At 35.0% G+C, this 25,454-nt stretch overlaps 1 protein-coding gene across 6 annotated transcripts in view; it reads left to right on the top strand.

Annotated features, from left to right (window-relative positions):
* KCNT2 (potassium sodium-activated channel subfamily T member 2) overlaps nucleotides 1-25,454 on the top strand; it is a 409,716-nt gene that overhangs the window by 96,797 nt on the left and 287,465 nt on the right. For all 6 annotated transcript variants that reach the window (XR_016219489.1, XM_089312023.1, XM_051820440.3 and 3 more), the window contains exons 2-3: nucleotides 22,796-22,875; nucleotides 24,966-25,065. Coding sequence is in view for 5 of the 6 variants with exons in the window: in XM_089312023.1 (XP_089168149.1) it covers nucleotides 22,796-22,875; nucleotides 24,966-25,065 (180 nt within the window). In the remaining variant the exon portion in view is untranslated. The remainder of the gene's footprint in view (nucleotides 1-22,795; nucleotides 22,876-24,965; nucleotides 25,066-25,454) is intronic.

Below are 25,454 nucleotides of genomic sequence, written 5' to 3'. Positions count from 1 at the left end.
TTCTGAGGTAAACATAGAGTAATCTCTATGTCTAAAAACCTTTGTAATTGTTTGGGGCTACCCAGGATTGTAATATTGGGAGTAAAAGGTTCACAGTAATGCTGGATCTTATTGTAACTTTCTAGATAATACTGTCTCCTGTAAAGTCAGGGACGACTATGTTTCTGCAGATTTACAATTATCATAGCAGTGATGAAGTAAACAAAATAGGAAATTGAAACAGGAGTTTATAGTCACTGAAAGCATAAATATCTAACCTTTGGTCTGGAAACATTTCTCACAGACATGGTCATTCCGTAGAATTGGTCACGGAGATTGTTAGATTGTTCCCTTGATGATTCTCCTGCCATTGTTGACTGTTATCCTGTTTTACAAAAATGCTTGTTAAAATTAATCTATTAGAATTCATATGTAGCTAAGATAGTTGGCTAGTTGTTAGTAAGGAGAAATTTGGTATACTAGCAAGAATCATGATCTAAAATCAGACTTTTCACGTTCAGTCCTTTTTCTGACACTTATGTGTGAAAGGGAGGCATCTCCATTCAAATCTCTGATCTACTCTGGGCCTTAAGGTTTTAAAAAATTTAGTTCTAAAGAACTTCTTGTGTCAAAAGAGAACCCGTCTCTTTATATCAAGTCTTCGTAAGGTGAAGTGTAATCCATGGGAGATCCTGTTTTCAAAATGCATTTTATTTTCATTGTAAAATTCACTTTTATTAAATAATATTTAGAAGAGTATCTTGGGAAATGTACTGAACTTTTTGAACTCCACCAGTCTTACTGTTATGAGGATAATAATTATTTGCTCAAGGATTAAATAAAACAAATAAACAAACATGCCAAGCATATAGCAGGCTTACAGAGCTCAGTTTGACCTTGGTGCTTCATATTGTGATTGATTAACATAATACAAATACCTTTGGAAATGAACATTTTCATTGATAATAAAATATTTTTCTACTTGTTTTCATTAGTTACTTGGGATTGCTTTATTCTTTTAATTTTTACCTATATATGTTAATTTCTTTTTTTAAAGTTTAAGTAGTATTTATTTATATTTTTTTATTTATTTATATTTTTAAACTTATATTTAATGAATATAAATTTCCAAAGTACAGCTTATGGATTACAATGGCTTCCCCCCCATAACGTCCCTCCCACCCGCAACCCTCCCCTTTCCCACTCCCTCTCCCCTTCCATTCACATCAAGATTCATTTTCGATTCTGTGGGGAGCAACCTGGACTAGACTAAGTTACTGGAATTAAGACTTATTCTATGCATCTGCTCTCCCACAATATGGCGCTGAGAGGGGAGAAACAGCTTCTACACAGCTGCCTCCAGTTCAACCAATAAACTGTAGGACCTGCTCCTGATTGGAGGAGAGCAGCGTACTCGGCGTGTGGGTAGCAGAGTTGGGATTGGTGGAAGAGGACTATAAAGGAGGAGAGAGACAACATGCACCAGGAACATCTAAGAGGAACACCTGTGCAGCCCCCGAGAGAGCCGGCCGGCGGTGTGCCGCTCCCCCGCGGAAGTGGGGAAAGTGGCAGGGGGAACCGCCCTTTCACGGAGGTGGAAGGGACGGTAGCCAACCCGGGAAGAACCAGCAGCAAACCCGGGGAGGGCCGAGCAGACAAAAGAACAGCGCAGGGTTTAGTGTCGTTCCTCCATGAAGAGGGGGAGCGACACGATTCTCTTTATATACAGAAGATCAGTTTAGCATACATTAAGTAAAGATTTCAACAGTTTGCTCCCACACAGAAACATAAAGTGAAAAATACTGTTTGAGTACTAGTTAGAGCATTAAATCTCAATGTACAGCACACTAAGGACAAAGATCCTACATGAGAAGTAAGTGCACAGTGACTCCTGTTGTTGACTTAACAATTGACACTCTTGTTTATGGGTTTATGGCATCAGTAATCACCCTAGGCTCTTGTCATGAGCTGCCAAGGCTATGGAAGCCCCCTGAGTTCACTGATTCTGATCATATTTAGACAAGGCCATGGTCAAAGTGGAAGTTCTCTCCTCCCTTCAGAGAAAGGTACCTCCTTCTTTGATGACCTGTTCTTTCCACTGGGATCTCACTCGTGGAGATCTTTCATTTAGGTGGTTTTTTTTTTTTTCCCCAGAGTGTCTTGGCTTTCCATTCCTGAAAAACTCTCATGGGCCTTTCAGCCGGATCCGCATGCCTTAAGGGCTGATTCTGAGGCCAGAGTGCTGTTTAGGACATCTGCCATTCTATGGGTCTGCTGTGTATCTCACTTCCCATGTTGGATCATTCTCTCCCTTTTTGATTCTATCAGCTAGTATTTGCAGACACTATTCTTGTTTATGTGCTCCCTTTGGTTCTTAGTCCTATCATTATGATCAATTGTGAACAGAAATTGATCACCGGGACTAGTGTGATGGCATTGGTACATGCCACCTTGATGGGATTGAATTGGAATCCCCTGGTATGTTTCTAACTCTACCGTTTGAGGTAAGTCAGCTTGAGCATGTCCTGAATTGCACATCTCTTCCCTCTCTTATTCCCACTCTTACATTTAACAGTGATCACTTTTCAGTTAAGTTTTAGCACTTAAGAAGAATTGTGTATTGATTACAGTATTCAACCAAAAGTATTAAGTAGTACAAACAAAAAAAAATACTAAGAGGGATAACATAGCAAGTTGCTCATATTTTCTTATGTGATTTGAATCTAGCAGTTGGGTTAAGTCATTGTAGAAGGAGCATAAGTTGGAAACCAGATATCTTGAATAATTTCTTTACCTCCAAAGTACTTTTTCTTGGTAATAGTTAAACTAAACAAATTAGGAAATAGTCTTAATAGCTGCAGATTCCATTGATAAATGAATTCAAGTCTATGCATTTTATAATATATTTTTATATGAATTATGTTCCTTCATGTGTAGCAGTAAGCTTGCTTCACATTAAACTGATAGTAACTTTTCAAATGTAACTTTATATATTTTTTGTAAATGAAAGTTTCTGAGTAATTAAGCATCGATCCTTCATATGCTGGAAATATATATTACTTTCAAAGAAAACATGTTGATTCATAGACAGAGCAGTGGTTTCCTATTAATATTGTTCCCCATGAAAAAAATTCAAGCAGCTTTTAAAGTACTCTGAAGATAATTTGTTAGATTCTTAATTTCTGTTATGTAACCCTGTTTTGCTAGTGAGGGTCATTATTTGTATGTGAATAACTATGCATATCTTCAGATCATTTTACCCAATTTTATGATGGTATAATATATTTTTATGTCTGTACTTTCAGTGTTCATGCTTCTGATAGCTTATACTTTATTAACTGAAGACAAATCACTGAAGCTAATGAACAGCCTTCATAATTGCTATAAGGTCCTCCTCTTTTCATGAAAAGTAATGAGATAATTTTCTATTTCAAACACTTTTTGCTTCTTCAAGAAGGACTTTTGAGGTGTATACTGTAGATTCAATGACTGAGGTGATCCCAGAGTGTGTCACACAAAGTCCATGACATTTTATTGGCACCATTTGGAGAACAGAGAAAAACACGTTGGATCATCCACATAAAACTACATGATACGTCTGGACAATCAGGTTGAGTAACACTTTATATACAGTATATAATTCTATAAAACTTTTATATGCACATATAAAACAAGGTAATATATATATATAAACATTTGATTTGACTATGTGTAAATGTTTATATATATTGCATAACATATAATATGTGATTGAATTTACTGTATATTCATATATGTTGTATAATTTATGTGTGTATCACAAATATTTGAAGTTGCTCTACCTGCATTTAATATATAATTCATACATCTAAAGTAGAACATATATGAATGGATTGATTGCATCTGTATATTCATATGTAATTATTATGTATAAATTATATATTTAAAACTTTTATAAATAAATACATGACATTTCATTCATTCTGATTTTTAGAACCTACCAGGTTCCTTTATTTGGATGATCCAATGTGTTCTTGTCTGTTCTTCACATGTTATCCATACAAAGTCATGGACTATGCCTTGCATTTTACGTTCCCTTGATTTATACACACACACCACAGCAATTTCTTGTTATTTGTGCCACTCATGCTCTGTAAAGTCACCATGATCCCTGCATTTGTGGATAATGATCTATTGCTCCTAGGTAAATATAGTCATAGATTCCTTCAAGCCTCTGATCATATTTTTGTCAACTGATCAATACATAACATGGTTTTATGTGTGCTTTTTAAAAAAGATACCTTATTTAGTATATGTTTCTTGTAAATAAATATATGAAGTATTTCCTTATATTAAAACATTAGCTGAGAGTATTTCACATTTTTCTGATCCTGGATAACATGACTGTAAACTTTGGCCTTTAGACTCACAATGCTGTTCTGTATTTTTTTTTTTTTTTCAGTTTTTATCTCATGAATCCACAAAGTTTGCCAATTTCTTTCCCATAACTTCATTACACACTGTAGATGTTAATTTATCACTTTCCAGAGCAGGCTTACAGACAGATCAGTGACTTTCCAATTCCTTTTTCTGAATGGACCTTGAACTCAGACCTAACATCCCTATGGCTCATACCTGAACAAAGCTCATCACACACAGGTGTATTTCAGTAAGGTGTACACAGTCTTATATACATAGGAGCAGTAGCCAGACTTTCAACATTACACTTAAGGGATAATCTAAATTGTGAAATAAAAAAAAAGAACTTAAAATGCCAAAATTGTGACACTCACAAGCTGTGAAAGGACACTTGTTTACAGTATGGTAGTTGCAACAAGAAATGAGAGCACAGCCTTGTTCATCCTCAGCTAGGAACTTGATGGATGACTGAAATTTTTTTCTGTTTTACTGAAATCTACAAAGCACTGTGAAAACATGATGAGTATTGGTTTGGTCATTTTCAAAATGCCTGCTCACTCAACCAATCAAATGCCACTGAGTAGCTAATCCTTTTCTGGTATTGGTTATCCTGGTCAGTGGCATTGCCATCCAACTACATGCTCAATACAGAAATCTAGGTGTCAAATTTTATTTCTCCTTGTGCTTCACATTGACCTCCAATATATAACAAATCACCAAATGATTTCTTTCTGTTTCTAGAAAAAATTTTTTTCCATTTACTTAGCATCATCATTTTACTAGACTAGTGGGGTTTCCTTACATTTACTCTTGACCTTTTTTATTGTACTCTTTCTACTGATACGAATTTTCAAAAAGTAGGCTTAACAAGTAATTCTCTATTTAATTGACTTTTTACTGGCTTTGGTTTAAAGACCGAGTTATGTTCTTAACAAAACTCTGTCACTCTTTTATTGTGGTCTTTCTTCTCTTTCTCTACTCCACCTAAAGCAACATAAAATAGATAAAATAATAAAGATTCTGCAGTAAGATACTCTGTTTATAAAATTAAAACTAGGTGTTATATTGGAATTACTGATTTTCAAGCTTGAAGACAGTTTAACACAAAATTAGACCCATATTGATTGTCTTCTTTACTTGTATCCTGAAATAAGGTTAAATGAAATTTTAATAGCTAGGGACAACTCTAGCAAATAGATACCTCAAATACTAAATTTTATAGCACCAGTGTCAATATTATTTATGATAATGGTATCTGGAGTATAGGAAAATGATCTTACTTAGCACTGAAAAATAAATCTTAGTATATTTGATTTTAATGTGAGCTACATCTTATATACATTATATCTTTCACAGAAATTTAAAATACTGACATTAAATGGCCAAGTATTATTTTGGTACCTCACTTGTAGCATTTATGAAATATGAAAAATTATTTTTTTATTTTTTATTTTTTTGACAGGCAGAGTTAGAGAGAGAGAGACAGAGGGAAAGGTCTTCCTTTTTCCGTTGGTTCACCCTCCAAGTGGCCGCTGTGGCTGGTGCGTTGCTTCCTGTGTGCTGCGCTGATCTGTAGACAGGAGCCAGGTGCTTCCTCCTGGTCTCCCATGCGGGTGCAGGGCCCAAGGACCTGGGCCATCCTCCACTGCACTCCCGGGCCACAGCAGAGAGCTGGACTGGAAGAGGAGCAACTGGGACAGAATCTGGTGCCCCAACCAGGACTAGAAGCTGGTGGGCAGGCGGAGGATTAGCCTAGTGAGCCGTGCGCCGGCCAAAATATGAAAAATTATTATAAAATATGCCTATAATGGTTGATAATTACTTGCCATAATTTTTAGTGGACATTAGTTATTTTTAACAACCATTCATTTTGGGTAACAATTCTGGATTTCTTTCTGGAAAATACCTTGTTCTTTTTTTATTTTCAGTCATGGACTTCAATGTCCTTCTCAACCCCAGGTCACCAACTTGAGACTGAAGATTATGAGGTCATCCCCTCTTCTCAGTGCTTAATTTAGGGATGTCTTTTGACAAATTCAGATGTTTTGGGATCAATGGAAGTTTTTTGTAAAATTTTGGTAAAGACTTGATTTAAATATGTTGTATAGATTTTTATATTCTGTAGTGTATTGTTAGACACAAATATAAGTATTATGGGCATTTCCTTTTTTTCTTTACTTAAATATTGTCAGTTATTAAATAGAAAAATTCTATTACAATTGATTCTCAGTGATTTTCAGGTTAGTCTATATATCCAGGCTTTAATTTTATATCAACATCTTTCTAATTCTAAGTCAATGCTTGCTTAATCTTAATGCACAGGAAAATGAAATGTTCATATTTTAGAAATACTGCAGTTGTAAGTGAGTTTACATGCTATTGATAGTTCTCAGAGGTTAGTTTGTACTTTATAGTGTGGGATGAATGTCTGCTAAAGAAACTTAACAGCCTTCTAGCTAACTTTGGAAGCCTTCTTGATAGAGTTAGAATGTGAGGTAGGAGCCTTGTGATGTCTACCAGCAAGCTTCAAGGTCAAGGAAAGGGCCATGTTGAAGGTTCATACCCAAAGCCATTAGTGCTGGTAAAGTTATCCTCATCACAAAAATACTGGCAATGTCTTGCAACAGAATCTTCTTCACAGTCCTGTTCCGTGAATATTGGAAATGGAAGTGGGCTAGGACTGGAAATTCTCCCCATGTTCCTTAAGTATTTTAAAGCATGTTTTCCATTTTCCTAAACAAAAACCAGAGACATGGGTTACAGCAAGTAGTAAAGTCTCTGGAAGACACGAAGTCATCAGTTGTGACTGACTTTCATTGGTTCTCTGACATGAATGACATTCAATTTTGTTTCCTTCTAAAACAGGTGACTGAAAATTCAGACTGGCTTGGTAAGAGAGATGTCTCACGTGTTCAACTCCAGGGCAAATAGTCTCAGAATTCTAAAACCCTTTACCAGGATTACAGCTTTGGAATTTAGTGATTTATTAATATGTAAAAGAAAAGCATCCAAAATACATGGGGATCAATGATTTTATGTTTTTATGTTGCTATAAGGAAAGAGTTGAGTAGTTATGTAAATGTTTGTTAATATTTAAATATAACACACATTTATTTAAATGTTAACTGTTTGCATGGCATACACATTTGGCTACTCCATAATTTGTGTGGACTGTAATAGTAATTCTAAAGGTATCAAAAAGTTTTTTTTCCCAATGGTACTGTCCCACACAGAATGTAGTCATACTAATACTGCTTGATTTGGTGGGCTGTTGAGGGGAAGATTGAATGAAATTGCTGTGTGAGAATTCCAAATAAACCCCAACATTAGTACATATAAAAGGAAAGCTTGAACTTTCCTCTTGTCTCTCTCTCTTACTGTCTAACTCTGCCTGTCAAAAAAAGAAAGAAAAAAAGGGAAAACTTGAAATTAGAAAAATGTTTGGAAAATACTGAAAATTGCCAAGTGATTTACACTGTATATAGGTAAGAGTAAAATGTATATAAAGGTGAAAAGGAAAATTTTATATAGCAACCTTCATTCAATATTCAACAGATATATTGAGTAATATTTATATACCTGGCACTGTGTTAGGCTCTGAGAACACAAGCCAAATGAACAAAATAGTCACAGTTCCTGGTCTCACAACGTTAGATCCAAGCAAAGTCATCACTGGCATCTTTGGAGGGACACACAGTAAGAAACATGCCCTCATCTCAACTCTTGATTAAACTCATCATTGGATATTATTAATAATGCATTCCATCTGGTAGCTTCCTGTCTATTTCAGTCTATTTTTGCTCATTATTCATGCAGTGCACCAAGCTAAGCTGCTTCAACTTTGCTAGAAGAGATGATACACTTTCAACATACAAATAACCAAATTTCTAATTATAAAAATATTTTAAAAGTATTTTCCTCTTATATTTATGGATTCTATATCTTAAGGCATAGAACAGTTATTTGATGTAAAAGGTGCACTTAAAGGGTATAGACCATACAAACTTGATGAAGACTTGTTGAGGAAGAAAGTTTAAATGGCATTGAAAGTAAGAGCTGAAGGGAGCAGGGTGAGCCCTGGAAACCAGACCAAGGAGAGCTTGATTAATTTAGTATTTGTTCAATTTTCTTAAGATCCAGCTGGATTTTTTTTACTGAAAACTGGTATGATAATTAAGTCTGGTTCAGGAAATAGAGGCATCATGGTATAGATTATTCACATTATCCATAACAAATCAGAAACATGAATTTTCAGATTAACAAATGTGTTCTCCCTTTTGGAGCAAGGTTATTTGGGAGTTTCTGTTTCCCAGCATAGATGCCAGATGGCAGCATCCACAGATTGCCAGCCTCTGCATGCTGATGGTTGTCAGCTTTGGCTGCTAACAGGGTGCTAGATGTAACTAGCTAGATGTAACTACTGCAGAGTAACTTTTAATTCTAAATATATTAGTGAGCATCCACTAGGTTCTAAGCAGTGGGTATGCAGTTATAAACAAAAACTGACTAGCATCTTGAGGCGAGCTTGCTGTTTAATAAGGATTTAAGAAACTATGTGACGACAAACTTCATTCTCACTTAAACCAATTATGAAATTTTATGGAATCTTGGAGCCTTAATTGAAGTTAATTGGGGGAAGAGTGATGATAGGCACAGGGAAAATTGGCAGATTAGATAAGAGTACCTCCTTTCTCAGACACAGTAAGGTGATGGGAAGAAGAAAGTGGGTGGTTATTTCCTTTCCAATACTTCCCTATGTGTCACTATATATCACTCACACGAGGGATCCAATCTGGCAGTTTTTGCAGTTGTATCTAATTAAAGGTCAAGCCTTAGAATAGAAGGCTTGGCACATCACAGTGCTTTCAATGATGTGAAATATTTAGCTGTTATTTTTGTAGATTGATACATGGATGGAGCTTCAATTTGTGTTCAATATTTCTACTTTTCACCTAAAGTTTTGTTTTGAATTGTTTTTCCATGTCTTGTGTTGACAACCAATTTTCACCTGAAGGCAATTTTAAATATTTTTAGGTCACTATTGCTGGTATCAAGTGACTGCACTCATTGCAGCATGTTTTCTTTTTCTTCTTTCTATTCTACTAAAAGGCTTGTAGTATTCAAAAAGTTTTACAGAATAATACTGGTATTATTATGTGAAAAGAGGATTCAGGTATGGTTTTGACTGAATTTTGAAAAGGGTGAATTTGACATCAATATATATGGGGAAAATGTTTCAGGGAAGAAAATCAGAAGTTTAGATTTATATATGCTGAAAATGTCCACTAGATACCCAAATAGGAATGTTGCCTAAGTGATTGAATATGAGCCTAAAGGAAAATTCTAGGCAGGGATACAAATCTGGGAATCCTGGACTCATACATAGATTGCATTTTGAATGTAGCTATAAAAGAGGGTGGGTTTTAAGAGTAGAAGTAAGAGAATCGGCCAAGCATTTCTCAGAAGGAGGAATGTATAAAGTAGGAAGAAAATCAGGAAAAATGAGGTGTTCTGGAAACCAAGTGCTGAAAGTAACTCAAGGATTAGGAAGTGAACAACTGTATCTGATAGTAGTAGAACAAGATAGATAAGGGTAGACACCTGTCTTCTACAAAGTAGAATAGTTTTAAGAAAGAATGGGTTGGTGTCAATGATTTCAGACTTATTAAGTGTTATGAACTGAATTGTGTTCCCCCCAATAGTCACACGTTGAAGCCCCAATCCTTAGTACCTTGGGATGTGACTGTGTTTAGAGGTACAGTCTAAATCATTAAATCACCTAATCACTGCTTAAGTTAAAATGAGAGCTGTTAAGGTGTGTAATCTGATAAGAATCTTTGGAAGAGGTATTTGCATCTATGGAAGTGCTACAGGGATGTGTGTGCACTGAACAAAGACCATGTAGGGTCTTGTGCGAAGGTGGCCATTTGCAAGCCAGGGAGAGAAGCCTCAGGGAAAATCAGCCATGCCAGCACACTGATCTTGGACTTCAAGCCTTTATAAGTGTGAGAAAATAAATTTGTTTTATTTTATTTTATTTAATGAACATAAATTTCCAAAGTACAGCTTATGGATTACTATAAATTTGTTATGTAATCATAAAAAAATACAGTAACTCAAAAAGTGAAAATTAACCTTGAGCAGGTAAGTGAAGGTTAAATGTGCAGACTGTGGAGTTTGACTAGGCATGAATATCAGTTCTACCAGCTATGATTGGAATGACATTAGGTAGATGCCTCTGTCAATGTGTAAAATGGAGAAACTGATACAACCTATTAAAAATTTGTCTTGAGGATTGAACAAGGAGGTATGTCTATGTGTTCATCATAGTCTTCAGAATTTTCAATAAATAAAATAAATAAATTCCTATTGATGATGTTATTGTCACTCTTTGTAAGTACATTTCTTGATTTGTATTCGAGTTGTTATAACTTATATGGACTTGTTTCTGCCTTTCTACTTTCATATCTTGCTATTGCCTGATATGCTTCCTGTCTTCTGCATGTACTTTACTTTTCTACAGCAACTTTTCTCTTTGAACTTGCTCCTTGTATTTCTTAAATTAGGAAAGATCATCTGTGGGTCTTCACTTAGCTTTCAAGATTGCCAATCTTATCCTATATGGTTTCCTACCAAATAACTATTAGTTTTAAATATTTGATTCATATACTTATTAGCAGAGTAGAATATTTAAGATTTTTTGTAATTCCAGAGGTTCAGAATTAGTTAGTTGTAGTTCTTAGTTTCTGGCACATGCTCATTATTGTGCTATGGTTAGACCCTTATTTATTTCATTCCTTAATTAATTATTTAACTAATAATGTAAAAATGCCTATGATTACTCAAAGGAATGGTGCTTTATAAATAATTTCCGTGTAACTGGATTCCTGCTCTCTCTTTCCTGACCTCCCAGAAGTCATCCCTATTCTGAGTTTGGCTTTTCATTTTTTTGCTTTTAAAAAATACTGTTTAACAGATGTATGTGTATACATAGATCAGTTTTTAGTTGATTTTAAATATTTTTGGACTTTAAAAAGTGGATAAAATGTACATGTGGTCCTAGACTTGCATCTTTCATGCAGCATTATGTTACTAAGATTCATTCATATTATTGCATAGTCATAATTCATTAATTTTACTGCAACTTCCCATTGAATAAGTATGCCACCATTTATCCATTTCTCTGTCACTCAACATTTTAGCTTTTCTTTTTTCAATTTCTGTCACAAACATGCTCCTTTGAATGTTATTGCACACGCATCCTCTGCAAGTGTTTGTGTTCCTCTTCTCTACTGATCTGCTCTGCTGCTTTTATATGTATTTATTTGAAAGAGTTACAGAGATATATAGAGAGAGAGAAAGAGGAAAAATAGAGAGAGACACTTTCTTCCATCTGCTGGTTCATTCCCCAGATGACTGCAACAGCTAGGCCTGATATAGACCAAAGCCAAGAGCCAGGAGCTTCATTCAGGTCTCCCATGTAGGTGGCAGGGACCCAAACACTTGGATCTTCTTCTGCTACTTTTCTCAGTCCATTCACACGAAGCCACATTGTGGAGCAACTGGGAAACAATTTGGCTACCATGTGGGTTGCCGGTGTTGCAGGGCCTGGCTTCACCTGCTGCACCACAACGCCAGCCCCACTTTTGTTACATATTAATAGTGTGTGCAAGGGTCAATTTATTGACTTTCTGTTTTAATACAGTAGTGAATTTATCTTTTTCTGTACCACTTTTATACTGCAGTAATTACTGTACTGTAATACAGGTAAAGAAGAAAAACTATTCTTTAATCTCAAAATTCTTGTTTAATTTGATTTTTTATCCATTGCAGAATCAACTTATCAAGTTCCCCAAAACAACCTATGTAGTTTTAATTGAAATTTCCAGGGGCTATGGATTATTTTATAATATAAATACCAAATTTGTTTTCAGAAGTGATTGTATTGATTTAAATTACATTGGTTATTAATGTTAAAAATTTTTATTATTTTTGGGATGGTGCTGTGGCATAATGGGTAAGGCTGCCGTGTGCAGTGCTGGCATCCCATATGGGCGCTGGTTCAAATCCTGGCTGCTCCACTTCCAATCCAGCTCTCTACTGTGGCCTGGGAAAGCAGTGGAAGATGGCCCAAGTCCTTGGGCCCTTGCCACCCATGTGGGAGACCTGGAAGAAGCTCCTGGTTCCTGGCTTCGGATCAGCGCAGCTCCGGCCATTGTGGCCATTTGGGGAGTGAACCACCGGATGGAAGATTTCTCTCTCTCTGCCTCTCCTTTTCTCTCTAACTCTGAATTTCAAATAAATAAATAAACTTTAAAAAATTTAAAAAATGATTATTTTGAGGGAGAACTATTAAAATTTAATTTTTAAGAGGTTACAAAGCATGTTTTTCATACAACTGAAATGTGAAAATATATCAAAAATTTTAAATAATATGGGAACCAGTAATTCATTAAAATGTAAGCTAAGTGCTTCTGGGCAATGTTAGAGAAAGCCTGCTATGTTAGTTCCTTCTCTTATGCCTCCCACTCCTGGTTCTACGGGGTTATATACCATGCCATTGGGCATATCTCTTTTATTGGGAAGAAATTTATTGCATATCTATTAGCCAAAATTCTATACATTGTCTAATTATTCACAGGCTTAAAATATCACAGAAAATAAAAATTCGATCCAAGTTTTACACTGAAAGATCATCTGATAGTTATTTTTGCCTTTTTTTTTCAAATTTTAGATAATTTTTCTGAAAGAACTGGCAATGAATTTTTTCTAGTGTAACATTTTTCATTTTTGACTATATCATTCATTTTCTTCTCAGATAGCTTGGGGAGAGTGTATTCGTAGTTCCATGAAATAGGATTTTTAGCAATTAAATGGTGAGGATATTATAACATATTTATATTAATGCTATATTCTTTGACATGTGTATTTGAAATTTACATTAGATTTCACATAATTTAATGAAAATATAGAACATATATTATTTATATTTATCTATTAAAATGTAGATGACTGCAACTTTTACTGTTCCTTCAGATAACAAACAGAACATATAGACTCACTTGTAGAGCTTGATAAATAAACGGTGAATGTCAGTGCTCGGATTGAATACCATGTAGTCATTGAAAACTGGTGTGGAGGCCTCATCTTTTATTCTTGAACAAAAATAATTAGGTATGGAGCAGAAAGTGTGAGATATCTCTATACTATTGTTTAGATGATTGAGATATCATCTTAAAACCTGTTAATGTAGAAAAAAAATTTTTTTTGTTTTTTTTTTTTCAGTAGTGAGAGATAGACCTAGGCTCAGTTGAGCTGAGGCCTAGAAATATTAACTCAAGCCAGGACTCCCAAGTTGGTGACAGGAACCACTGCTTCCTGGGATTTGCATTAGCTGGAAGTTGAACTGAGGAGTTACAGCCGGGTATTGAACCCGGGTGCTCCAGTGTGGGTGGCGGGCATGTTAACCGCTAGGCCAAATGCTCACCTCACACCAAACTAGGTTTATTCAAATTTCCTGCACTGAATTAGAAATCTTTAGAAATGTGTCAGAAGAGAAATGTTACAAGTCAAACCTTCATCAGGCCTTTGGTGCAGGGCTCAAGGACTGTAGAGTAGATCTTTCAAGTCAGAAAACTGAATCTGAGTGGTCAGAGCTCTTGACAAAGCATGTAAGTTTAGTGGGTACAGCAAAATGAAAGCTTTGAACAAGTCTCTTATCACACTAGGACCCATCATGCTGTCTCCAATAAATTGTTTGGTGAGAACTTTCTGAAGTAGACAGCTTTATTCTTTTACTATTTTCTGAGCAAATGTTTCTTGCAGAAACCAACTCCATCAAGTTGGAATAGGTGATCCAAAGTTTTTGTTTTTCTAATTATTAGTGTTTATTCTAGGAAAATAGTTTGTTACTAACACACTGGAAGTAAGTTATTAGTAGTTATTATAGTATCATAATTTTAGCAGCTCTGTTAAATAGATGTAATATCCTAATTTTACAGAGAATAATAGATCTGAAAATCAAATGCAAATTATCTGATTCCAAAGTCCATGCTCTTATCCCTCTTCGCCTGTATACAGTTTTACAAAATAAACAAAAAACATATTGTACAAACCACTGTGGAACAACAGTTCCTCTAGAAAACTCATTCATTTTATTTATTTTTTATTGATATCATATTTGCTATTTTTCCCCTTCTTCCAAGTTAGGCCAATTTATTATTAAATGTATTCAACACAGTATTTACCTGTTAAAAGTTATATATGCAGATTTTAGTTAAGCAAGAGAATTAAACACTAAACACTAAGAAAAATCCTAACGGAATATGTATTTCTCAGTGAGCTGTGCCTCTTATTGAATTATGTCTTCTCTATGAACTCCAAAGTGGAAGATATTGTTTGGGAGTTGGTTTAAAATCCTGTGTCACTGTAGGGAATTGTTAAGTCAAAATAAAAAGTGCCTGCTTCTCCACATTTTAGTGTCTTCATGTAATTTCCAGTTTTATATCAACAGCTAGCATCTGTTGAACATGCTCTGACTTTTTGAGCACCCGTGGTTCCCTCCTACACACACCCACATTTCTCCTCGGCTGGGCTTTGCTATTTAACCGTGTCATTTCTAGTATCCTGGACTGGCAGAGCGTCATTGTGTTTTCCCACAAGGTTTTATAGTGACTGTGCAGTATAGCTGCTTTTCAGCTTGCTAGGTCCCATAAACACATTGTAAATTAAAAATATCACACACTGAAAATGCATGTAATACACCTAACCTTGTGAACGTTCTAGCTTAGCCTAGCCTAGCTTGAGGCAAAACCAGGTAACTTAAGGCCATGGTTGTAATAAATTGTTGCTGATCTTAAGTAATTTATTAAATATCTATATCCAAAAATTGCTGGCAACACAGTATACTGTAGAGTTTTAGTTGTTTCCCCTTGAGGATAGTTTAAAATTGCAACTCACTGCGCCTGCCCAGCATCACAATAGAGTGTTTTATCTTATACCCCTACCTTGGGAAAAGATCAAAATGTACAATTCAAAGTTATGGTTTCTACTAAATGAATTTTGCTCTCACACCACTGGAAAGTTTAAAAAAAATTATATGAGTTTAGTATTTTTAAGTCTGGGGCCCTGTATTTGCAATCTGAGTTACATAGCTTCTATTTGCTTCTATTTGTTTATACAAAGAGGAAAGAAAAGAGGTTTACCTGTTGTTCTGCATTTTTCATGGGAGGTCACAAGAGTATTTAAAAAGTTCATGAAAAATTGACCTAAAAGAAATTTATTTTTGTGCAATATTTTAAAAATCCACACAGTTTATAAAGGAACTTGAAGAAGTTTATGAAAACTCATATTATGAAAAACTGTATTTGAATTTTAAAACTTTTTGCACCAAAATAGTGTTAATTGAAATTTTCCAAAAATTTTTAGAAATACTCTGGTATTACATTTATGATGGGGTTGTTTCTGGCTATGTTCATGTCATATAAGCTTAAAATCCTTTTTTTTTGTGTGTGTCTAACAGCTTTATATTTCTAGGATATATATAAATAAAAATGAGTGTCACGTATGTATTTTTATGTCTATAGGAGCACCTAGTACATATTTATTTGTATGTGTTTTATCTTTGGGGCTTACATGAGTATGTGCAATACTAAGCAGAAGAGGCAGGGGCTTAAACAATAAAAAGGGAAATAATCTTGAAACATCTGGCTTCCTTCCTTCCTTCCTTCCTTCCTTCCTTCTTTCCTTCCTTCCTTCCTTCCTTTCTTTTTTATTTTTTTGAGGTTATGGTGGTAAGAATACCAAACCCTTATCAAATACAATTTGTTACAGCCTTAGTGCTGCATATTTTTGCTGCCCTTTATTACATACTTAATAGAATAAAAATGAATAAAAGTTCTATTCTTTGCTATTTCTCTTTTATTTTCTGTATTTAATGGCTTTGTGCAGTCTCGCCCCCCTCATACCATTGGGCAGACAGTGTGAAGAGGCAGAATCTCTTTGCAATTTAAGGATAACAAAATGTACTTTTATACTTCAAGTTTTCTTTATCTTTTGCTTCCCATGCTTTGATTTAAGTCAAGTAACTGTTGCTTACATTTAAATATTTTAAATAAAATGAGGAGGTACAGAGAGTCAGCCTAGTAAATGAACAGTGCACATGAGGAAGTGAGTTTTCTAACTGAACAAAGACTTGAATACAAAAGTACTCTTGGGTGGATTTGCAATGTGTTTTACCATGGAAACCACAGATTGTGGATTTTCAGCAATGTGCTTGCTGTGATTACTAAGGGCTGACAGGAGAGTAAATGCAATTATTGAGGACCTATCAGAATTATTTACAATAAAAAGAAATTGAAGAATGAATAGCACTCTAGCTTCTTTCCTCATTACCATTACATCACACAATATTGTATACAAATGTGCAGGCAATCTTCTCAACTTAGGATGGCTTGGCCTATGATATTTAGACTTTATGATGAAGCAAAGAGATTTTCATTCAACATAAACTGGACTTGGAATTTTGAATTTTGATCTTTTCCTGTGCTAGCACTGTGCCTTACAGTGTTACCTCAAGACACATTCAATCACATGATCATAGGATGAATAAACAATACTCTACAGTGCATTTTGTTCCTGGAGTTGTTTTTGATACTAGTATGCAATATATTATATGATTAACTAAGTAGCTTTTGTGTTACATGTCAATATTCTGAGCACATTTAAAATAGGATATGCTCAGGTATATTTGATAGGTTAGTTGTATTAAACGCATTTTATATTCAGTGCAACTTAAGATATTTTCAATTTTCCATTTTTTGACTATCTCCTCTTTGTAGGCTGAGGAGCATCTTTATATATCACAGATATAGATATATGTATATGCATGGTGTCTGTGTATGCATATGATATGTGCATGTGTAGTTGTTTCTTTTCCAAAAATGATATTGTCCTAAATTTTATTTTTGAAATGTAAAGGATACTCCAAATGTCATTAGAATTGATCTCTGCTTCCTTAAAGGCTGTTATCCAGTAAGGAAATTGAGAAAGTTACATTTGAGTAATTATGAAAGGAATTAGAAGGTAAAAAGAAGTTGAGAAATGTCTTAGGAGGGACTCAAAAGCATTTAACAGAAGGGTATATGTGTGCAAGTAGTAAAAGTTGGAAACCAGGTAGAAACTCCCTTGAAGAACTTGAATACCAACTGTAAAACTTTCTTTTTTAAATATTTATTTGAAAGAGAGAGAGAGAGGTAAAGAGAGAGAGAGAGAAAGGTAGAGAGGTAGAGAGAGAGAGAGAGGTACAGAGAGAGGTAGAGAGAAAGAGAGAGAGAAATCTTCCATCTGCTGGTTCATTCCCCAAGTGACCTCAACAGCCAGGGCTGGGCCAGGCTGAAGCCAGGAACCAGGAACTTCTTTCAGGTCACCCACGAGTGTACTGGGGCCCAAGCACTTGAGCTATCCTCCACTGCTTTCCCAAGCACATTAGCAGGGGAGCTGGATTGGAATTGGAGCAGCTGAGACTTGAACTGGCGCCCATATGGGTTGCCAGCATTGCAGGCGGTGGCTTCTATCTGCTATGGCACAATGCTGGCCCCGAAACCTCTCGTTAAAATGAAAAAGATACAACAGACTTCTTTATTAATTATTATTAAAAGCCTTCATTGGAATGCTGGCTCTGTTGAATAACTTAGTTACCAGAAGTTGGGAATGAGTATTTGGAAATAGATAAGGATGTCATTTAGAGTCAATAATCAAAGGGCAGAACTTAACAAACACTTCCCAGCACCCTTGTGTAGGCCTGTTTGCAGTGTTATTTTGTAATATTGTACAAATGACCCAGAACTCTCCTAAAATGAAGTGTCAATTCGATGAGAAGCCAAGAGGCAAGAAGAGTAATGGGAAAAGCCAGTGTTACAACTCTGCTCTTGTCCTCGCTGTATAAACTTGGGAAAGTCACTAAAAATATTTCCATAAAAGCAAAACATAAAAATCATAAATTAATCATAGCATAATTTATTCCTATTATTTTTCAAAATCATGGGGACATAAAATTGCTATTATATCTAGATTAATAAACTTAAAACTCCATTTAAAAAATCTGTAGTGAATTATTATTTTTTTTTTTTTTATTTTTATTTTTGACAGGCAGAGTGGACAGTGAGAGAGAGAGAGAGAGAAAGGTCTTCCTTTGCCGTTGGTTCACCCTCCAATGGCCGCCGCTGCAGCCGGCGCACCGCGCTGATCCGATGGCAGGAGCCAGGAGCCAGGTACTTATCCTGGTCTCCCATGGGGTGCAGGGCCCAAGCACCTGGGCCATCCTCCACTGCACTCCCTGGCCATAGCAGAGAGCTGGCCTGGAAGAGGGGCAACCGGGACAGAATCCGGCGCCCCAACCGGGACTAGAACCCGGTGTGCCGGCGCCGCAAGGTGGAGGATTAGCCTATTGAGCCACGGCGCCGGCTCTGTAGTGAATTATTTAATCATGAGGTAGATCAAGTTAGAATAAGGAAGAGATTCCAAAGATCCAGCTCACCTGAAGCTCAGATTTCTCATTCTCACATTGTTACAAGGAAAGCAAGGAAAGTGCCTTTATCACCCTCACAATGGTGTTGTCTCAGAGAAGGTTAGATTTCTACAATAGAAGTGGGGACTGCACTACCCCTGCACTAGAGCATTCGACCAGGAATCATTAATGTCCAGTTAAATGTAAAATGTTAAAGATTTAAGTGTGAACAAAACTTAGTATAATCTCTGCCTTTATGGGGCTAATCTTCTACTGGACTTAACTTGCTGTGATTGAGAACTGCTGCTGTCACCACTGTAGAAATTGACTGTGTTAGCTGGCCATATATTAGGTGCCTGAAAACAGTAGTTTATGGACTCAAGAGAGTTACTAAGTCTAGAGGGAAGAACCTTTCCTTGCTTTTTCCAGCTTCTGGTAATTTCAGACTTTCTTTAACTTGTGGCATTGTAATTACAGTCATGGTATCTGTATTCACATGATTTTCTCCCCTCTGTATTTGTGTCTGTTTCCAAGTTTTCTTCTTATAAAGCACTAGTCATATTGATTAAGGCTCCATCCTACTCCAGTGTGATGCCATCTTAATTTAACTAATTGTATATGCAATGAGTCCATTCCTCATTAAGGACCTATGCTGAGGTCCTGGGAAACTGAATTTCAACATATATTTTTAGGGAAACATTATTCAACACATAAAAATAACTTCAGACAAATTAGAGGTAAGCTTAATATCTGCATTTGAGAGTTGTGATTTTTCTAACTGTAAGCTCAGTTTAGGGTTTGCTAGTGGTTAAAACAACTGAGAGAGCCTTGACCATGGTATATGAAGGGACTTTATATATAAATTTTTTACTCTTTGGAGTCAGAGCACCAAGCATGGAATTGGTGATTTGCCACTTAAGAGTGCACATAAATGACTCCAGAAGAAAAAAATTCTTAGAATCAGGAGTTTGTAATGAAGATATGTTTATTAACTTACCACGTAAATTTAGATTTCTAAAGGAAAATCACCAACAAAGATAGAGACACTAAGTTGTTTCTGTTGATCCTGTCTGCTGAGACTGGAAGTCTCAGGGCCTTGTTTGAGATAAGCACAGTGATGAAAATCTTAAGCTTGAGCTCCATGAGCAATACTGCTGAACCAGAGGGAGGGAGAAAGTACTTGGGTCAAGAAGTACCAGGAAGATGCAAAGGAAGAATCTTCCTTTGATGGTGATGCATGTCTACTGTAAGACCCAAAAGAATATCTAGAGAAATTTGGCATCCCAAGAAAAATTTCAGGACTTTAGCACTTGAAAAAATGAAGTAGTGTTTCTGAGGGAATTCGTTCATTGACAACCTGGATTACAATTATGTTTTTGAGTGTTTTGAAAATGATGAGGCCAACTTTAATAAGGATTTTAAGGGTGAAGAAAAAAGATGCATTTTAACAAGAACCTCAGTGTACATGGTGACTCCCCAGATGTTTGGCAACGCCCAGGGCTGGGCCAGGCTGAAGCCAGGAGCCGTGAACTCCATCTTGATCTCCTCCATGATTGGCAAGGTCCCAAGCATTTGGATCATCCTTTGTTGCCCTTCCAAGCACACCAGCAGGAAGCTAGATTGGAAGCAGAGCAGCCTGGACTCCAGCTGGAGCTGATACAGGATGTCAGTGTTGCAAACAGCATCTTGATTCACTATACCATGTTCAGTAATCTCTTTATTCTCAGAATGAATCAGTGTCTTGCAAGCTATTGTCCAGTCTTTGGCACATTTATATGTATTGGGGAGCTTTCACTTCACAGTGATATACACTTCAAAGTTGAGCAGTTCTTTCTTTTCTCTATTGCAGTATGAATCTCATTTTAATAATGTTGACCTTTTCAGTACTTAAAGACTCCTAACTATTAATATTTATTCAACTTTTCTGTTCTTTCCACTTTTTGTGGGATATATTTTCCAGATCCTACATTATTTTGGTCAAGGCTTTAGATGATCTCATCTTAGTTAAAAACAAAATTTCTCCTCTGTTATGTATCCAATGTAACTCCAGATATTATCCAAGGAATAGGCTCCTATTATAAATTTGATAATTTTGGGAAGCAAATCTGCATGGCCTTTGTGGAATTACTTGTGTAATAGCCATATGTCCTCTCAAATTTGCTTTTGTATCCATAACAAATTTTAACTAATTTAGCTTGATATCAGTATTGTAGTTAGTTTGTTTTTAATGAACTGACTTTTCATTTGATAACCAGGGAAACAGATCCAATGATGGATTTCTAAGATACTAATGGAGTTTTCTGGCTGTAAGTCTGTGCACGGACTTTGTGTGTGTGTGTGTGTGTGTGTGAACAGTTTTATGAGTGTGAGCGTGGATGTGTAAGTGATCTAACAGAAGATATTACTGCAATTTTTATGACTACACTGGAAAAATAATCAAGTTAAGAAAATTTAGTTTCTGTTTTTGTTTTCTTTTTCCATTTTATATACAAAGTGAAGAAAAAAAGAGTAAATGGGAAAGTAATGAAAAAGAATTAAAAGTTGTAGATAGGAATTATAGAGAAGAGATTGCAATTGGAGAGCATTTTAGTATTTTTAGGAGGCATAACACATCTCATTTGGTTTGTGATGAATAAGAATTGTTCTGTTGCTTTTGTGACACTAGATACTATTTTTTAACTAGGTATGAGTCTTCTTAAATATAGACAGTAGAGGGATGCAATAATAATTCAGTAGTGAATTATTTCTTTAATACATGAGCATTTTTATGTAACAGTTATCTTTTCTCCAGGTTTTCTCTCATTTATGTCTTATAGTTGTTTTTGCCAAGAGCAAACACTTTTTTTTTTTTTTGACAGGCAGAGTGGACAGTGAGAGACAAATACTTTTTTTTTAAAATCTAAAAACCTGTCTGGTTTATACAGATTATATCTTCAAAATGTGATATTAGGAAAAATGGTACTAAAATTCATTGTTTGTGCAAACGTTAAAGCACTTTCTTAGCTGTATTTGAGTCCTTACTGATAATAAATGTATTTGATACTAATTTAAAAATTGATGATTAACAAATTACCATGCACTGAACAGAACTTTTCTTCTTATTTGGTATTTTGAAATATTAATTATACCTTATCCCATGAAAGACAATCTGATAGAATGTAGAGAAAAAGCAAATGCATTTATTAGAGCAATACTTTTTTTAGACTGTTGATATTATTTTGTAGTAGATTAATTATGCATTATTCAGCCCACTGAATTGTCTGCGTTATGATTTACTTATGGTAACTTTAACATTTCTTTCACTTGCTGTGACCACTCCATTGCTGACGCATGTATTTTAGTATCTTAGTAAATTTAGAAGAATGGAAAATGCTAAATAGTACAGTGTCCGGATAGGCAGTAGTCTAGGTGGAGGGTTTGTTGAAAATAGAATTTCAGGCCCTGATCTTTAGATTCTCATTCATTGAATTTGTGATACTATTACACAAAGTAAATTTTGCAACATGTGATTGAGTCATAAATCGGGAAAAACCTGGACAAAACAAAGATTAAACAGTCAACCCAAAGACACATATTAAAGACTTTTCATTATTACTCTTTTGAATTATCCATAACACTAGTTACGTTCCTTAACAGAAATAACTGAATTGGTAACATGATTTTTAGACTTTATATATCTTTAAAATTAGAAAGTAGTGGCTTCTTTCCAAAAATCAGTATTGCTTTTACTCAGTTCTCCTTTCTGTGGCATGGGGTTCCTTTAAAGTCCATAAATCAAATGATTTATTTTTATTTTCTTACATAGTAATATTTATTATTTACACAATTATGAAATTGGTTTCAATAGTTACTGATTTTTATAATATATGATTGAAAATTGTATAAATTTATATTCTTATTTTCTGTTTGCAGGGTACAAGTTGAATTCTATATGAATGAAAACACATTTAAAGAGAGACTAAAGTTGTTTTTCATTAAAAACCAGAGATCAAGTAAGTCATTCATTTAATTAACCCCTCTGCATGTTTGTGCACATAACACCTTAAAAAATTCCAAAATCCAATCTTTTGCAAAACACTTTTTATAGTGAATGGTAAAATTGGTAATCTTGCCTGCCCAGGAAGAAATCTGTAGCTGTTCCAACTAGTATTGTTAAAGGCCTCTTAAACACTTTTAATTTTAGAAATCACAATTCAGTCTTCTGGGTGGAACTATTTGTGTTAGTTAGAAACATTGTAGAAAATAATGTAAATGAGGGGTCTCCACATCAAATGTGAAAGAAATCTGAAATATCATCATTTGAGAAGGTTCTGATTATTAGTGGACCACAACGGGGGAATATGTGTATGATTTAGTGAGAGGAGAGTTCACCTTTTCCTGGAACTTACCTAATAATAAGGAATATCTAGGAGGGTCTGGGAACCATTGAACTTCAGGAGGATAATGAAATTGGCATAGTCATGGCCATCCTGAGTCTGTTCAAAGTTGAAGTTGTAGTGGTACTTGTTTCCTACCACAAATACCACATAATCTTACTACTCCTGTATAATAAGTCGATGTGCAGGTTCCCCCCCACCCACAGGATTACTGCTTAAAATGTCAACTTGAAATGCAGAAATCTGCATTAGATTTGCATAGACTATAAGTTACCCCTGAATCCTTTGAGGGTCCTTGAAGCTGTGCATCTTTAGGTACAATTCAAAGAGAGAACTGTGAGTTGTGTGAAGTTATCCAGATGCTGGATATAGGGAATATTTCAGTATTTAAGGCACACTGGTCTGGAGTCTGAATGACAGCCTGGCTTTATGGTTAAAGCCTGGCTTTTGAAGCTGCTGGTTTAGGGTTTCCAGGAAGCCCTGTCAGTAGATATTATCTAAAAGGGTCACATCATGTGAATAGGTTTCCTTGATTTCAGTATTAACAATCCTATCTCTTCAGGTCAGGGAAGAAGGGTGATTGTTTGAATGCCTCACCAGCAGTCAGCTTTGACAGGACCTATTTCTATAGAAAGGCAATTTCATTATCAATTTAGAGGACTTTATTAAGGAAGGTAAATGGTAAATTTTACTCAGAATTTTAGAAGGAAAAACTAGGAAAAATTACATAATTAATTAGAATTCACCTTTTTACTATTAAGAAATATTATAAATAATTAATTATAAGAAGGCCTTTGTCAAAGTTTTATTCATAATGCATAAATCAGATACCACAAATAATTGCAGGGAGGTAAAGCTTCTTAAGCAGATTTTAAGTATGTTTTGCATAATCTTAATTTAATCTTTGTTATTCTTAAACATTAGAGGCTACGTAACTGTGACCTACATAGGTTAAAAGACATATACATTGTAGGCCTAATTCCACAACATTTTTTTAAGATTTCATTGAAGTTAAAAATAAAGTTAAACTGATACGATTGTAAATCTGTTTGTACGTGTGTGTGAGTACATGCATGTGTGTGAGAGATATGTGAATGTTTCCCAGCATGTGCTATTGTGATTTCTCTCTATAGATAATTGTATAATTAGTATATAATTATGTAATTAATTTATAATTATATAATTAGTACCACTATAAAGTTATGTAATTGATATTAAATATATAGCATAATTGTACTTAAAACAATATAAGGATGATTATAATTTCTCTGTAATAAAATCTATAAGGTTTCTGAAGGTACAAGATTTAAAACTCATCAGGTACATTTGTAAGAATCTAAGTTTTCTAGAGAGCCAAACTTTATCCCGGAATTCATGGATGTATAAACCACATAAACTTACAAGCTACTTATAACCAACTTTGAAAGGACATAAATCTTGTGACTTCTGAATGTTAAAACTTAGATTTACTCTCAGTGTACAACATTTACTGTCATTTGCATTTCATGCATTGTGTCAAGCTCACTTTCTGTTTTAATATTCAAGTAATTAAAATTCAGCTATGAAGAACTTCAGAGAGTATGGACAATTATAGTATTGCAGTTTCTAAATACAATTTAAATGCTATACTTAAAGATGATATCTTATATAATTCTTTTTAGTCTCTTGTGAACTAATTAAAAAATCAAACTGTTGTTTGTTTAAAGGTCTAAGGATACGCCTATTCAATTTTTCTCTCAAATTATTAAGCTGCTTATTGTACATAATTCGAGTACTACTAGAAAACCCTTCACAAGGAAATGAATGGTAAGACATCTTTGAACTTCAGTAATGCATTTTGGTAGTTTTTAACTGTGTTATGTTTTAAAGGATGTTATAGTGTTCGGTGTTTGACAAAAACTGTTCTGACTTTCAGGCTGTGAATGTAAGACTTGTGGATTATTTGCAAACATCTGATTGTTTGTATATTCATCTCATGGTATCACTGGACACTAACCCATAAAAATTTCCTTGCCAGTTAAAGTGCTCTAAGTAACTGTTGTTTAAAATGGGTCAGTCCCTTTATTTTTTAATTTTTTTTTAAAGATCTATTTATTTTATTTGAAAGTCGGAGTTACATAGAGAAGGAGAGGCAGAGAGAGAAAGAGAGAGAGGTCTTCCATCCGCTGGTTCACTCCCCAGTTGGACGCAATGGC

Source organism: Oryctolagus cuniculus, chromosome 13 (genome assembly GCF_051225735.1).
Source record: "Oryctolagus cuniculus isolate XC-2025 breed Fujian yellow rabbit chromosome 13, ASM5122573v1, whole genome shotgun sequence".
Classification (NCBI taxonomy): Eukaryota; Metazoa; Chordata; class Mammalia; order Lagomorpha; family Leporidae; genus Oryctolagus; species Oryctolagus cuniculus.
The sequence above is the reverse complement of the archived record's forward strand: the minus strand, read 5'-3'. Positions and strand labels throughout refer to the sequence as shown.